The 16,921-nt window shown below is 32.9% G+C and overlaps 1 protein-coding gene across 7 annotated transcripts in view; it reads right to left on the minus strand.

Moving 5' to 3' along the window:
* Window positions 1–581: 581 nt before the first annotated feature.
* The window catches only part of Wwp1 (WW domain containing E3 ubiquitin protein ligase 1), a 105,298-nt gene continuing 88,958 nt past the window's right edge, over window positions 582–16,921 (minus strand). For 6 of the 7 annotated variants that reach the window (XM_078016943.1, XM_078016946.1, XM_078016945.1 and 3 more), the window contains 5 exons: window positions 15,220–15,340; window positions 11,556–11,660; window positions 9,258–9,354; window positions 8,429–8,501; window positions 582–1,840 (listed from right to left, as the gene is read on the minus strand). In XM_078016943.1, coding sequence (XP_077873069.1) covers window positions 1,741–1,840; window positions 8,429–8,501; window positions 9,258–9,354; window positions 11,556–11,660; window positions 15,220–15,340 — 496 coding nt within the window. In that variant the 3' untranslated portion in view covers window positions 582–1,740. Of the gene's footprint in view, window positions 1,841–5,936; window positions 6,562–8,428; window positions 8,502–9,257; window positions 9,355–11,555; window positions 11,661–15,219; window positions 15,341–16,921 lie in introns of those variants that run through there. The other variant, XM_078016947.1, reaches the window with a different exon arrangement.

The following is a 16,921-nucleotide window of genomic DNA, read 5'->3' on the forward strand; positions in this document are numbered from 1 at the left end:
CTTAGTTCATGTGACAGTGCTACCATTGGTGTCTTTTTCTGGAATGATTTAATAAGTCCTTTTGAGGGACTGGTCACCCTGTATTTCATAGCTTGTCATACATTAAATTTTTTTAGTATTTATTTTTTAGGTGTAGATGGGCTGCCTTTATTTTTCTGTGGTGCTGAGGATCGAACCCGGGTCCCGCCCGTGCTAGCCAAGCACTCTACCGCTGAGCTACAATCCCAGCCCCATTAATTTTTTTTTATAATTCTTTAGATTTGAAAAAAAACAGCATGTTTTTGGTTAGGATTTGGAAATGAGTCTTCAACTATGTGAGTCACTGCCTTTATTTCATCTTTACTGTGAATTCCTGAATTAAAAAAAAAAGCAGAATATAAGCTAATATTAGAAAAATTAAAATTTTGGCAAAACAAAAACTAGTATATAGTATATATGAAGTTAGACTGTATACTAGTGTTTCCCATATGCACTTATGGTGGAATATTTACAGGCAGCACATTCAAATAAGTCATTTCCCAATATTATAAAATAATCTGAGTTAATGAAATTTCTGGTGCATACTGAAAGCATGATACAAATTGAAAATTTTTTGATTTTATTAGGAAGCCCAGTTTGCTAAAAGCAATATTAACATTGGATATTGTATTTTTGTAGTTAAGTAAATGTCCTCCTGAGTGAAGATTTTTACATGCTTATTGTAATTCAGATATAGAACTTTCATGAATTTGAGAGCAATGAAGATATTCAAACACTAATAAAAAATCATTATTCACCTATTTGAGTGTTCAAATGTTTATGTAACTTTTCAATGCATCCGGTTTTATTCAATGCCTCTGGTTTTACAAAACCAAAACTTTCAACACAAAAGTGCCAAAGTTCAAGTTACCTTTTTATATGTTCCTAAGTATCAAGCTGCATTAGTTTATTATTAAATTTGAACATCACAGATTTATAAAACAGAAGTACGTAAGTGGCTGATTCTTTTAATTTCACAAATACCTAGCATCTCAAAGTAACATGTAAACAAATCTCTATGCTGCTCAATGAATTCTTTCCAATCTCTGTAACAAACTAAATGTTATTGGATCTAGTACGTGACTTCTATGTTAGTTATGATTTCACTCAATGTATTACTGATGTAAGCAAAGAGTGGAAATTTTTTCAACTATTGTATTTATTTTAAAACAGAGTGACAAGTTCAAGCACCTGTCTTCAAAAAAGCCAGCAGCATTTTTTTGTATACTCAAAGTAAGATTTGGCCTAAGCCCTTAATACCTTCCTGAACAGCCATGCAACTAAACACCCTCAGGAGATGTTACATAAGGGAGAACATGGAGCAATTTGCACTTTTCCCCTGGATAATAGAAACAAGGTAAAGCAAATTCAGATCTTTGTGAATGAACAGCTGTCATGTTTAATACACTTGGGGCTCTATAGAACTAGAGCCACTATCATATATGCTTATATAGATAATATACTTCTTATATTTAATAAAGTCTCTTGCTTGCTTCAAAATTTAATGATGATCTTTTTCCTGGTCAGTCATTTCAAGGGAACAATAAATAAAGTAGAAAATGATGAACTTTTGCATATTTCTGTGGAAGAACGGAAAACATTTATACTTTTGAGGTTCAGAAAATTCACTGTACAGAATGAACAGCTTATATACACATCTGTGCAATTTTTCTTGGCTGGGGTATTTAAATGCAAGAGCTCCTCCAAGATAAGAAGCCACATTCATTCTTGTCCAAAGCCCTCTGTCTCTTCTATTGCAAAAAGAAGTTTTTCCTTTAGTTGTTCATAACTCTTATATGGTGGTAGATCCAAGCGATTAAAACTGAACAAAAACAAAAACAAAATCATATATTTTTAATAAAATAAACTGAAAATATTTCCAATACAGTAAAACACACTGAAAAGCTGAATGAAGAGAAGTATGTTATGTATGTAAAAATTTTGCCAAACGTATTCTAACAATTCACTATTGATATTAGGATATTCAGATATCTTAGAGGAATCCATTCAAATTTAAGACCTATATTTTTTTAAAAATTAATTTTTCCCAGAGAAAAATAGGATTATGTTGACTATAGCAATGTGGATAAAGATTCTGGAATTTAAAAAAAAAATCATTAATCTTCTCTTTACTACTCCTATGTGTCATTAGTCCCCCTAAGTTCTCTTGTAATAGTCCATTTCTTTCACTCATTCATTCTTTATTGAGAATCTTCATATGCTAGTGATATAGTGATGATAAAAAAAAAGTCCTTTATGTTCTGGGGTGGAGATAGTCAATGAACAAATATATAGTTTTCTCAAGTTTCACCAATGAGATTATAACCTTTTCTATAATGACACTTTCAGTTCTGCTCAGATTCAATTCCTTTCTGGGACAAAATGATGAAAAACAAAAATATTGAAAATGCTTAAAATAACAACGTACTGTTTCTGAAGGATAACATTTAATATTTTAGAACATGGCACTGACTAGCTATATTAGGATTTCAGTATCCAAAGTTTTGGTTCCCCCTCTATTAGAGCCTTTCTGTAACTTCCCTTCCTCATGTGGAAATATTTCCCCTCCCATGTAAGTTAGGAAAGCTGAAAAGAGCCTTTAAAAGGAAGCAACAGACTAAAATAGCATGGTTCTCAGACCATATTATTCTCCTAGTATAAGCAGACCATATATTGCCCTCCCATTTAAATTATAAAAGTATCTGATAATGATTGAAGTCAGCAAGAAATATCATTTCAATAATCTTATAACCAAAGCAACCTGTTCCTTTCTAATTCTCTTCCATAATTTATATATACAGCTTTTGCCAAATTCTCTCATTTCTTCTATCTTCTCCCTGTTTATCATTTCTATTGCCACTACATCCCTGTGTATATCTCTTATTTGAATCACTAGAGAATTTCCTGCCTTCCTATCTGACACTCCCCCCCCATTTTGTTAAGCTATTGTGAGTAAAGCTTTAGTGACGTTTTCAATTTTTTTTTCCCTTTAAAAATTCTTCAGACACCTGTTTTACTTCTTGGGCAAATAATTACAAATGGAATTACCATTTATAGGTATACACACATAAATGTACATGTTTATAATGATATCTGCATGTTTAACTTTATTTGAAGCATATCAGTTTATACTCCCACCTACAAAGAAGGAAAATTCACCAACAGATAATGTTGCTAATCTTTTCATTGTTGTTTTAATTTGGTCGTGTTAATGCTATGTTGTGTTACATTATAATGTTAATTTGCATTTCCCTAATATCTACTGATGATATCCCTATTTTTAAATTTACTTCTCAACATTCTGTCTAGTCAGAAATACTCTGCTAAACAAACTCGTTTTTGGACTCACAAACTAGTTTTTGGACTCTTTAAAAGCCTTTATCTCCTCAAATAGCTATGGGAACAGAGGGGGTAGAATGAGAGAAAAAAGCTATGGGAACAGAGGGGGTAGAATGACAGAAAAAAAGCCTACCCTGTTTTTAGTATAGCCTCCATCAACTTATTTAATGTTCTCTAAGTATAGCACATTCTTTTCTTTTTCTATTTCTATGCTGTAATAGTTTCCTGGTCTATAATATCCTTTTCAGCCTATGAAATTCTAATTCATCAAGAATCAGCCCAGACGTTACAGCTTCGTCCAAGAAGTTTACCTAGAGCATCTTTTGCCTATCCATGAGCTCTTTTTATTTCTATTTTAGTGTTTATTTTCAACTAACTGGTTTCTCTCCTTAGACTCTAAAATCTACAAGGGTAGCATCAGCTAGCTCTGTATCCCTAAAACACTGATCTGATATGCATACTGCAGATATTTAGTGTTAAGCTGAAGAACATTAAGAAAGCAGATAATCTGAAAAAATACCAAATAGTTTCTATTTTAAGATCTTAGTCATTATGTTTTGTGCTGTTTGATTATATTTAAGGTATGTATGGGGCACTGGGGATCAAACCCAGGACCTAGTGCTTGGCTGTATATTCCCACCCTTTTATTTTTTGGTGGCTTCAAACTTGTGATTCTCCTTACCTTCAGCCTCCCAAATTCCTGAGAATAGAAGCATAAGCCACTATGCCCAGCTGTGATGTTTTACAGGACAGAGACTTAATAAAATCCATTCATCTTTTATTGAGTACTTATTATGTAAATATGTAAGTACTAAGTTCTAATTCTGTTTTTTTTTTTAGTGTGATGTGTATTATAAAAAAGAGACTGACCAACGCATCTATTTCATCTGAAGGAACTGTATGCTAATTGGCTTACCAACTGTATATAGCTTTCAGAAAGCTTAAAGCTCCTACCTCTCAAAACAAACCACTGGAGATGACAACAGTAGGACCCTGTGTCCTCTCTATATCTGAGAATCATTAAGACTAATTTCATCACAGATTAAATCAGTGCTTACCACAGTCACTGATAAAAATCCAAGTCTTTCTGGATCATATATTTCCCTTTTTTTTTTTGCACCAGGGATTAAACCCAGGGTGCTTAACTACTAAGCTATATCACCAGCCTTTTTAATTTTGAGATAGGATCTCACTAAGTTGCTTAGGGCCTCCCTTAGTTGATGACGCTGGCTTTGAACTTGGGATCCTCCTGCCTCAGCCTCCCAAGTTGCTGCAATTATAGGCATGTGCCACCATGACCAGCATAGATCGTATATTTTCACCCAAATGCTCATCTCAATACTGATCTATTTCCCTTGGTTTGAATTAAACTCAACCTGTCTACCATTTCATATTTTCATCTTATTGTTTTGAACTTCTATTTCAGAGTCTCAATAGCTTCTTATCATAACTGAAATCCAGTTAAGTCTGAAACATGCCATTTCTTCTGTAGCCAGTTAATAAAACTAGCCTGTTCTGAGGCACATAGTTGTATAGCCTACCTGCTGATTGCTTGGTTGTGCTCCTTCATTTACTGAGAGCTCTGGCACCTGGGGGCATAATCCTCTCTTTTACATGGATACACGCAACAATATGGCCATCAAGTTCCTTGGTCTTTTGGCTTTTTGAGTTACTAACCCTAGGATCATAACTTGAACCTAACCACCACCAGTACATTTTTAATTAAAAAATCTTTTTCTCTGAAATAATTTGGAAAGAAAAATGGTCAATGAAAATGCCAGCCTATTAACCCATTATTACTTCACCATCCTATCCCATCTTCAGCTCTTCTGTCCTCACTTTTATCTTTATCTGCAGAAAGTCATTATAATTAGAGATCTTATTCCATTATTATAATCACAACTTTGCAAATAGTTTTAAATACTGTGTATCTCCTTCTTTTGAATTAACTAATCAAAACTCAAATCCTGAATGAATTCCACCTTCTGTTTGTTCCTTGCACCTTAACAGTTAAAAATTGCTTGGGGAAGGCTTGTGTTGTGGCTCAGCAGTAGAGCACTTGCCTAGCAAGTGAAGTCCTGGGTTCAATCCTCAGCACCACATAAAAATAAATAAATAAAGATATCATGTCCAACTACAACTAAAAAATAAATATTTAAAAAAAATTGCTTGGGGGAAAAAAACCCACACAATCTGGTAGATTGTTGTCATTTAAAATAAAGTAGTAAATCCAATTGAGCAATCCAATTACCCAATATTCAGCCTAATAAATACTTTTCTCTTTTCTGAAATGCCCAATTCTTTCTCCTTAGAAGATTTTATTTTCTTCATTCTTATCCAGTGACCTCACCTTATATTTTGAAAATACAGAAAAACCAAATGTTGATAACTATTTTCTCTTTATAAATCTAAAATCTTTCTAACTCCTCTACCTCAGCAATCTCTACCTCTATTGGATCTGCTCCTTGAATCCAGGCCAAAGGTTCTTAAATGTTTTTGGTCACAAGAACTCTTCACTCTAAAGGGCTTTTGTTTATGTGAATTATATTTATCAATATTTACCACGGAACTAAAAACAATTTAAAATATTAATTTTAATTTTTATTAAATAAGCAATGAATGCAATGACTATTTCCAAAAACCAGTGGACTGACATTGTTTTACAGTGTTACAAATCTTTTTTTAAAATATCTGATCTAATAAAAAACATCTTGTGCGGGGTGGGGGGCTGGGGTTGTGGCTCAGTGGCAGAGCACTTGCCTCATACATGTGGGGCACTGGGTTCAATCCTCAGTGCCACATAAAAATAAATAAAATAAAAATATTGTGTCCATGTATAATTTTTTTAAAAAATTAAAGAAGAAAAAGAAAACATCTTGTAGTCAATGGATCATACTATATTATTTTGGATTAAGCATATGAAAATCTGAATCAAGTATATGAAAGTCTTATCTCATAGATAAGCAGTTAGAAAATGGAGATGTATTATAATCATCTTCAGATAAATGGATAATTCCTTAATAGTATATTTGATAAAGATATGGACAACATGGGTCCTGAAACCATATCAAAGAATACTTTGTTAAAAATCCACTGGTCGGGCTGGGATTGTGGCTTAGTGGTAGAGCGCTAGCCTAGGATGGGCGCGATCCAGGTTTGATTCTCGGCACCACATAAAAATAAAGGCATTGTGTTTGTGTCCATCTACAAAAAAAAAAAAAAAAAAGATTCATATTCATTCTTTCTTTCTCTCTCTCTTTTAAAAAAAAAAAAAATTCCACCGGTCTCTTGGGTTGGGATTGTGGTTCAGTGGTAGAACACTCGCCTAGCACAGGTGGGACCTAGGTTCGATCCTCAGCACCACCTAAAAATAAAGGCATTGTGTTGTGTCCATCTACACCAAAAAAAATAAGTATTAAAAAAAAAAATCCACCGGTCTCTCTCACACCCTGAATAGATCTTTTACCCAGGCATGATTGTGTAATATGCACTGGTTATGTTAAATTGCTAAATATTGGGTCACTTTAATAGAAAAAAAATCCATTTTTACTAATAACACCACTAATCTTACCAGTCTTGGGAAGTAGTTAAGCTTATGATGGCATATACAAAATTTCCAGAATTTTTATTTTTACTCAAAACTTCAACTTTTATCACTGTCAACAAATATCTGTTGCTTTCCTTGAAGTGAGATAAGTTTACTTCATTACTTTTCAAGAAAATGCCAATACCCAAATGAATAAACATGGTTTGTTTGCCATTCTTTGAAATAAAAATAAATTCCATAAAAAAAGCAAGTTAGTCCAGCTTTTAATTTCAAAACAACTACCCAAGAGCTCTCCTTCAAGAAAAACCACCATTCTTTGGTATGCAGAAGTGCAGTATGCAGACTTTGTATTTTATGACACAACTATTGGACATAACTCAAGGATGAAGATTCAGTAAAAAAAAAAAAAAAATTTCAGTGCCTCATAAAGATGAAAGTTCAATGAACCTAGCTTCCTGTTTTCAGCTGCTTTGATTGCTATAGCTAGTTTCCCTGCATTCACCTGTACATCTGATTTCATCTCTAACCTATTTCCCAAATGATTCTTCGATCCCATTACTTGCGATTTAAAACTCTTTAAAGGCTTCTAATTTTCCTTAGAATGGAATCTCAATTCTGTATAATAAGCAATAATGCTCCATTTGAATTTAGCCCCTACTTATATTTCCAAATTCTTTTCATCTCTGACTTACCAAGTCCAATCACACCAGACATCTTTCATTTCCTTGTAATGAAATGGTTTCTTACTTCAGGGTTTTTGCTCACTCCACAGCATACTGGCTCAAAGAATGTTCTTCCCCAATTTCTTCCTACAGCATACTATTTATTATACTCAAACATTACCCTTTCCAAGAAACCTCTTAATGACCCAATCCAGAGCAGGACCCCTCTGGCTATTCTTTTTCCATAGTTACATATCTGTTCACCTGTTTGTCACTTGTGCCCTACCATGGAGTGTAAAGTTCACAAAAGGTAGGGAACAATGTGGCCTTACTTTCAATACTCTAAATATTTGTTGATGAGTTATTTCAACACATTCTTTTTCTGTCTTATCATATTTAAATGAGCATATCTGGTTTTTCAAACCCAGATTTGAAAAACCAGATATGCTCATTTAAAAACTTATGAAGAAATAAAGCAAAAAGTACTATAGATATTTCATGTGTATGTAAAATTGTGTACAAGTACACAAAATGTTTAGTTGTGAATGATAAAAAACATTCATTTAAATATTCATTGGCTTATTCTTTCATAAGAATAAAGAAATATGGCATCTAATGTTTTATAGCAAAAAACAAAAATAAAAAAAATAAATATTTGTTGAATGAATGGAAACAGTTCTCAAGAATTTGTATTAACTAATAAACAGTAATTCTCACATGTTTAGTTGGAGAATGCTGTATTAATTGGTCTGTTATCAAAACTGAAATTCTGACCAATAATATATTATACAGAATCATACATATTTTTAAAAAGCAAAATATTCTGACTTTTATCTTCCTGTTACAGGATTCTTAAACTTACCATGTATGGCTTCTTGGTAACCAGGTATCTTTTCCAACTTTTTCAATACAAAATTTTTGAGGCCCATTACTTCCTAAATCAGGAAAACAGTATAATATTTATCTGGTCCTTTACACTTTTGATTCTGACAACAGTTAAATACAGAACATATCACGTAGACATATGAATAATACAGTATAAACTTAAAGAAGAGATTTATAGTGTACATTGCTTTTGTATTAGAAGCTTCTTGGTGCTGCAAATTTAGCAGTTAAGAATTATACCACCTGTAATGTTTTGAACAATCAATAAAAAAAAAAAAAAAAAAAAAAAAAAAAAAAAGAAATCATTCTCAGAGCATCCAAAAAAAAAAAAAAAAAAAAAAGAATTATACCACATAAAGATGAGGATTTCTTTTTTTTGAGGGAGGTGGTACCAGGGATTGAACTCAGGGACACTTGACCACTGAGCCTTATCCTCAGCCCTATTTTGTATTTTATTTAGAGACAGGGTCTCACTGAGTTGCTTAGCGCCTCGCTTTTGCTGAAGCTGGCTTTGAACTTCTGATCCTCCTGTCTCAGCCTCCCAGGTCACTGGGATTACAGGTGTGTACCACCATGCCCAGCAAAGATTAGGATTTCTATAGCTTCTTACTCCCTTCACAATCAGCCCAGGAAGCAAAGTAGTGGCCATGTGGGCTATATAAAGAGACACATTTTTGTCTTATAAACAATTTTGATATTAAAAGCTTTTTATAAGAAACCCATAATAGTAATCCTGAGGTTTATTAAGTTCATATGTCTAAAAGCCATTATCAATACAAAACTATCTACAGAAAAACTGCACTTACCCATGAGCTCAGCAAATCCTCCTAGTGGTAAGCGGCAGGTTCCAGTGACAAACTGCAATAGTCGCATTCTTACTTCATTGTCTGTTTCTTTCACAAACTGTAACAAAACCAAATGTATTTTAATATAATATAAATGCTAAATTCTCAAATATACATTAATACAAAATAAATGCAATGAAAACAGTTGAATAAATCAAATAATATTTAACACTGAAATTGATTAAAAGGATATGTGATTAAAAGACGGTTATAATATTTATTCAGCTTAGGCATCATGTTAAGTATATGTTAATCCTCAAAAAAACACTACAGATTGGCCACCGTATCCATCTTACAGAGAAGAAATAAATGAGAAGCTTAGAAAGGTTGAGTTACTTGTCTAATATTATATCACTAAAAGGAGGAACTAGAATAGATGTCAGTGGATTATAATGTAACAGCTATCACCCACTGAGGGCTTCTGCGAAGCACTATGCCACATACTTCTCATTTAGACCTCACAGCAATTCTATGAGATAAGTTAGATCCTTAACATCACCGCTGCACATGGCCTGTAGAGTGTAAATAACTTGTCGTTTTCAAACAGCTAATAAGTAGTAGAACTAACATTTGAGTTCAGGAATGGTTCACTTCTAAATCATTGTTATTCTTCCTTGAGTCAACTACCCTCTCCCTTTTAAGCTACAAAAAACAGAACATTTCCCTGTTTCCACTCTGAAGAGTTTGTGGTATTTTCTGGCACTAAACATTTTCCCAACATTTTGTGTTTTATTATCTGAAAAAACAAATTGCAAATACCTCAAAAAATTAGTTCATTGATTACTTCTTTTGACAAAGGGACATAAAATAGGGAAATATGGTGAAATAGTGATTTGACTGCTTTGAGTATAATAGAAAGCAAGGAACTTAGGAAGCAGTGTGAGAGTAGAAACGTATCTTTTAAATAGGGAATTAACTTTAAGCATAAGACAAGCTTAATATGAGGTCCGGCATAAACCTACCACAAACAAACCCAATTCAGAAAACACAGTGTTCATTTGGATTTTTATATGATTCAAAGCTTTAGCTCCTTAGCTATGTAGATCAAAATGTCCAAACAGCAAGAGAATAAAAAGGGCAATGAAGCTAGCAAAGAGCCTAAAATGGACATTTACAAACACTTGCATATACTTGATAAAGTAATGTAATTCAGGTACTTTTTAGGCTTGAAAATTAACTTACTTCTATTTATCTATAATATATGTGTATCTATCTATAAATAATAGGTAACAGAACAGAATTCAAAACTATAAGGGTAAACAGTGTAAAAAAGCATCTTTTCCAGCTTGGCCTCCAACTGTTTAGCTTCTGGAACTGTTTTTCTTTTACTCCCTGCCTTTTTAGAGACAGCATATTTAAGGGTACATTTTATACACTAGTACATAAATATTAATAGTGAATAATTTATACAGAACACAAATTTTATTATAGTTTATTTACTCAGTCCTCTCCTAATGGACATTTAGGTTGTTTCTAGTATCTGTTAGGATATTAACAATGTTGTATTAAACAGTTTGGTATGTATCATATTGCAAATGTTCAAATATATTTTAAGATAGATTTAGAAGTGTTCTTTATTAAGCAATAGAGTTATGACAAGATACAGCTCTTGGAAAAGTCTTTATCTACTTATACCAAACACCAGCTTTTCATCTCAAAGTGAAACAGTTAAGCAGAAGTAAACTAAAAGTTTAATCAAGTTGCTCAAACAAAGTCTTAATCAATAGGATATTTATGTGGAAAAATATCCCAGAACTAGAGATTTTGAATTCTTAAACACACAAAATGTGCATCAAGATTAGGATGGTGCACTTGGATGTCCAGAGACAATCCCATTACAGTTCAATCCATAAAACAAAAAATAAATAAGCAAATAAATGAAGTTGTTCTTAGATATCATTCCTTGGATTATTTGATTTCCTTAAAGTACCTGCATGGACTTTCTCACTGAAAACATGAAATTCATAGTGAAATTCATAGAATATTTCTGACACTACTAGAAAAAATGTGTGCCTACAACTATTACTATTAAATTATTACTTAAACTGTTATTAATTCCCTCATTCAGAAAGACTGTCAAAGAAGTAATGGAAAACACATTTAGCAACTGTTCACATTACTTCTTTCAGATTTAGAACTGGAAGTCTAAAAACCCACATCTAAAAGCAGTCTCAATTAAAAAAAATTTTTTTTAAAAAATCACATTTCATTAGACAATATTTCCTTGAATACTCTGTTTTGAAAAGATAAAGCAAATACCTGCCAAAACCAAATTATTTGCTTGCTGTTTCGTGTATAATGTCGATAAACAGTATTTCTCTGCCAATCTGCTAAGTCAACCTCCTGCATGCCACACAACATAACCTGGGAAATGAGCATAGTATTAGGCCTCAATAAAGATTTAGTAAAAATAATAATTATATGACTAAAATTTTCTGTTGTGCAGTTATGCACACAGCATAACTATGTGAACAGCTTCGTGCATGGCAAATGATAACACTAAGCAAGTCCAACAAAATTTTTAGCAACAGAGCATAAAGAATCCTTTACTATTTTATTTTACCCATGTTTATTGAGCTGAAAACACTTAGAGTTATCTATTCTTCAAGAAAAACAACTGTACCAAAAAACTTTTTTACTTTACAATATATACATGTCCCAAGTTGGATATCCAAATTGTTGATTAGTTCAAACATACATTTCTGATGATTTTTTAAAACATCTATGCTATCTTATATATTTAAAAAGTAAAAATACACTAACCTCTTATTCATTCATCCAATCTATTTGGGAAGAAATATTCTACATATATAATATTTTCAAACATTCCCAGATTATATGTATAAGATAGTAACTATTTTAGGTATAATAAAATATGTAGTACTTATTTTAATTTTTATAAATCAACTGAACTATAATTTATATACAGCAAAATACACAAATTTAAGTGTTTCAACAGACGTATTCACCTGTATGACCATCACAGTCAAGATACTGAATATTTCCATTATGTCTCTTTTTGTCCTTTTGTAGGTAAAATCATCTACAGTTTTAGATGATCAAGAATTTTACCATTTATACTGTTTTTCTGAGAAGTTATATATAAGCATATATACATGCTTTTTTCTATACATACTCTCTTCTGATTTCTGATCTTTTTCCACCTCCCACTCCCATAATGTTTCTGAGATTCATTCATGTTGTTATGGGAACCAACAGTTCATTATTCATATCACTGAGTAGCATTATAGGACATGACTATATATTTGTTTATCCATTCACAGGATACACACTTAGGTTGCTTGCAGTTTGTAACACTGAAATAATGTTGCAATGAATACTATGCAAAAGCATATGATATATGGATGTATATCATATCTCAATTGGGTAAACACCTAAAAATGTAACTGCTAGGGCATAAAGTAGGTTGTTACACACTGAACATTTTAAGAAACTATCAACACTATCCCAAAATGCTGTTTCATTGAGTTTTAAAATTTGTATTTCCCCAATGACTAGTGAGCATCTTTTTAATGTGTTCACTTGCCATCTGCATATCTTTTTCTTTGAGACAGGGTCTTGTTAACATTGCTCAGGCTGACTTTGAACTCTTAGGCTCAAGCAATTCTCCAATCTCAATCTCCTGAATAGCTGGCACTACAGGTAAGCACCACTGTGCATGATTTGCATTATCTTTTTTGGTGAAGTGAATCTTTGTCATCTTAAAAATGCTTTTGTTGGGTTGGGGTTGTGGTTCAATGATAGAGCGCTCACATAGCACATGTGAGGCACTGGGTTCAATCTTCAGCACCACATAAAAATACATAAAATTTCTGATACACTCTTAACAATCCTAATTGCTGTCCAACTACAACTAAAAAAAATTAAAAAGAATGGTGTTTTTTTTTTAATTGAGCTATAAAGGTTTTGAAAAATATATTCTGGATATAATACCATGTCTCAATAGTTTCTTGCAGTATATGGGTTGCCTTTTTATTTTCTTAATAGTGTCTTTTGAAGAACAGAAGTTTTTAGTTTTGATGAAGTAAAATTTATCCATATTTTTCTTTTGTGGTTATTGCTCTTTTTCTAAGAAACTTGTGCCTATCAAGATTTTTTTCTTGTTTTCTTTCAAACTTTCACCTTAACATTAATCTTTGTTTATGGGCTGAGAGATACGGGTTAAAGTTAATTTTCTTCCATATGGATATCCAGTTGATCCAACATTTATTGAAAAGATTTTCCCTTTTACCATTGAAATATCTTAGCACTTTTGTTAAAAATCTATTGATAATATATGTGTAGGTCTATTTCTGAACTCTCTGGTGCTCCTCTGATATATATTTGTGTGTACTTCCACAAATGCCACAGTATTCTATGGCTTTATAAATAAGTCATGTCCTTTTTCAAAATTGCTTTGGCTATTCCAGAGCCTCTATATTTCTTTGTAATTTTAGAATCACATTTCACTTTCTACAAGAAAATTAAATTCTGTTGGAGGCTGGCATGATGGCACACACCTATAATCCCATCTACTTAGGATACTGGGGCAAGAGGATTACAAATTCAAGGCCAACCTGCGTAATTTAGCAAGACCTTTTGTCAAAATAAAAAAATGTTTAAAAGGACTAGGGATGCAGTCTTAGTGTTAGTGAGCTTGCCTAGCATGGGCAAGGCTCCTAGTTCAATTCCTAACACTTGAAAACAAAATTTTGTTGGGTTGTTGACTATGATTATGTTGAATTAATAGACCTAGTTGGAGAGAAATGCCATTTTAACTATATTGGGTCTTCTAATTCATCTCACTGCATTTATTTAGGTCTGCTTTTTTTTTCTGAGCAATGTTTTGGGGTTCTGGTATAGAGGTCTTATGTATATTTGGTTAAACTTGTTATATATATATATATATATATATATGCATACATGTGTATGTATATATACATACACACACATACACATATGTGCATATATATGAATTTTATTCAGTATATAGTAATATTATTCAGCCATAAAAAGGAAGAAAATTCCAATACATGTTATAACACGGACAAACTTTGAGGACTTATGCAAACTGAAATAAGCTGTCTCAAAAAGACAACATATTATATAATTTCACTTATAAGGAGATTTCAAATGTAGTCAATTTCACCGAAACAAAGAACAGTAGTCGGCACTGGCTGGGGGATGTAAGGAGCTATTGTTAATAGGTACAGTTTCAGTTTTACAAGAGGAAAGTTTTGAAGACTAGATACATGATAATATTTAACATTAGTGAACTGCACAATTAAAACTGGTTAAGATGGTAAATTTTATATTTATCATACACAACAAAAAGAATTTCTGATATACTTTTTAACAACCCTAAATATAGTTAAGACCACTAAGAATTCCTAATTTAAAAATCTGATCTTTAAGCCAGATGTAGTGGTGCATGCCTATAATCCCAGCAGTCTGGGAGGCTGAGGCAGGAGGATCAGAATTTCAAAGCCAGCCTCAGCAATTTGGTGAGTCCCTAAGCAACTTAGCAAGACCCTGTCTCAAAATAATAAAAAGGGCTAGGAATATGGCTTAGTGGTTAAGCACCCCTGGATTCAATTCCTGGTACCAAAAATAAACAAGAAAACTGAGTTTTGAAGAAACTCACTACTAATTCCTAAAATTATTAATAATATTCAAATCACTCTATGATTCAACATCTGATTATGATTGATGATTTTATGCTTATGAGATCATCAGGGTTTACAGAATATAACTAAGACTCTCATCCAATGGTAGTATTAATGCCACCTAAACATTTAAACAAATTTGAGGATTCAAGATTGTGCTACATGACTTCAAATGTGTGTCCACTGATGCATGAAAGCACATGCCCCCTCCCCCATGTTGTAACATTCCCTACAGCACCATAATAAAAGAGCCTAACCTCCAATTCTTTTTCATCAAAGTACTGTAGCCACTGAAGGGGAACAACTTCATTAAAACCATCAAGGAAAGCTTTGGTTTGTTCTTGTACTCCTCGAGAAAAACGCCACTCTGTCATTAAACTGAAAATAAAGAAAGGTATTTGAAAATAGATTACTATATGTTAAGTTAAAGGGTTAAAAGCACCAAGAATTTCTACAGTTCCTTCCTTTCTATAAATATGTGTGTGTGTACACATATATTAATGTATATCTATCTACACACACAAAAAAAATTTTAGAATCAACATACTTCTCAAGATAATCAGTTCTAGCACATAAGTAGCTATTAGAAAGGACATTTTAAAAATAAGAGGTTCTTCATTTATTAGTAAGAGTCAAATTCTAGCACTAATATTTCCTCACATATAAAATATCAACTATTGTGAGCTGACACAGGAAGGGAGTTGCTAATCATTTAAAAGGCTCTCCTTGTACAATGCATTTGCAAGGAAGAGTTGAGGGTGCTAGATCAGGGATTCTCAGGAACTTCCAATGACAATCTGTTTACATGCCCCATGCCTGTATAGGTTTATGGCTTTAAAAGCCTTAAACCTAGATAACAGGTTCTTTACATGCTGGTTTGTTGGAGAGCATGAAGATTTCCTAACCAAAACAGTCCAAAAAACTCAAGGTTGAGGGGCTGGGGTTGTGGCACAGGGGCAGAGCACTCACCGAGCACATGCAAGGCACTGGGTTCGATCCTCAGCACCACATAAAAATAAATAAATAAATACAGGTATTGTGTCCAATTACAACTAAAAAAATATTTTTAAAAAATCAAGGTTGAAGTGGAACATTCTGAGAAGCCATGTAAAGCATCCGTATAATAGGGAAGCAGGATAAAGAAATAAGAAAAAAAATCTGTCATCAATACAAAATCTGTATTAGAAGCTTCGAAAAGGAGATGATCTGCAGAAAATCTTCTGGAGAAACAACATACAGTATTTGATGAAGAGAGGTCACCAATAAGAGCAGATTCTATCTCTTTTTGTGTCCTACAGGAAGTTGCTCCATATCCTCAACTGTACCTTTCTACTCCTCCTCTTCCATTTGTTCACAAAGGTGTTCAGACTAAATCTTCTCCAAAAACCCTTATTTCAACCCAGTGACTTAAACCACTGTTTGTCTTCTGTTTAGCACTGGACTTATAAGACTAGGTTACATTCACTGTCTCCACTTTCTCACCTCCTGTTCATTCAAATTTTGAACCTTGATAATTTAGCTTCCAATATCTCTCCCAAGAATTAAAAAAAAAAAAATGTATATTTATTTTTTAATTCCAGCTGGACACATACCTTTATTTATTTTTTTAATGTGGTTCTGAAGATGGAAGCTAGGGTATGCACATTTTAGGCGAGTGCTCTACCACTAAGCCATAATCCCAGCCTCAATAAACTTTCTTTATGAATGTCATCAAGGAACTTCTAATTGCCAAGCCCAATGTCTTCTTTTCAGTGTTCATGGTACAAGAATGGTCTATATCCCTAGATATTAGCATTCTAAACTCTTGCAAATTCTTCCCAGGTCAATTAATGCCATTTCTAATTGGGCTTTGGTGACTCTTCATTGGTTCACACTATATTCCATTAACATTGGTGTTACTTAAATCTCTACCTTCTTTTCTCCTTCAGTTGTTCACTCTCTAAAAGAATGATATTTTCA

This window comes from Ictidomys tridecemlineatus, chromosome 7 (genome assembly GCF_052094955.1).
Source record: "Ictidomys tridecemlineatus isolate mIctTri1 chromosome 7, mIctTri1.hap1, whole genome shotgun sequence".
In the NCBI taxonomy this organism is placed as follows: Eukaryota; Metazoa; Chordata; class Mammalia; order Rodentia; family Sciuridae; genus Ictidomys; species Ictidomys tridecemlineatus.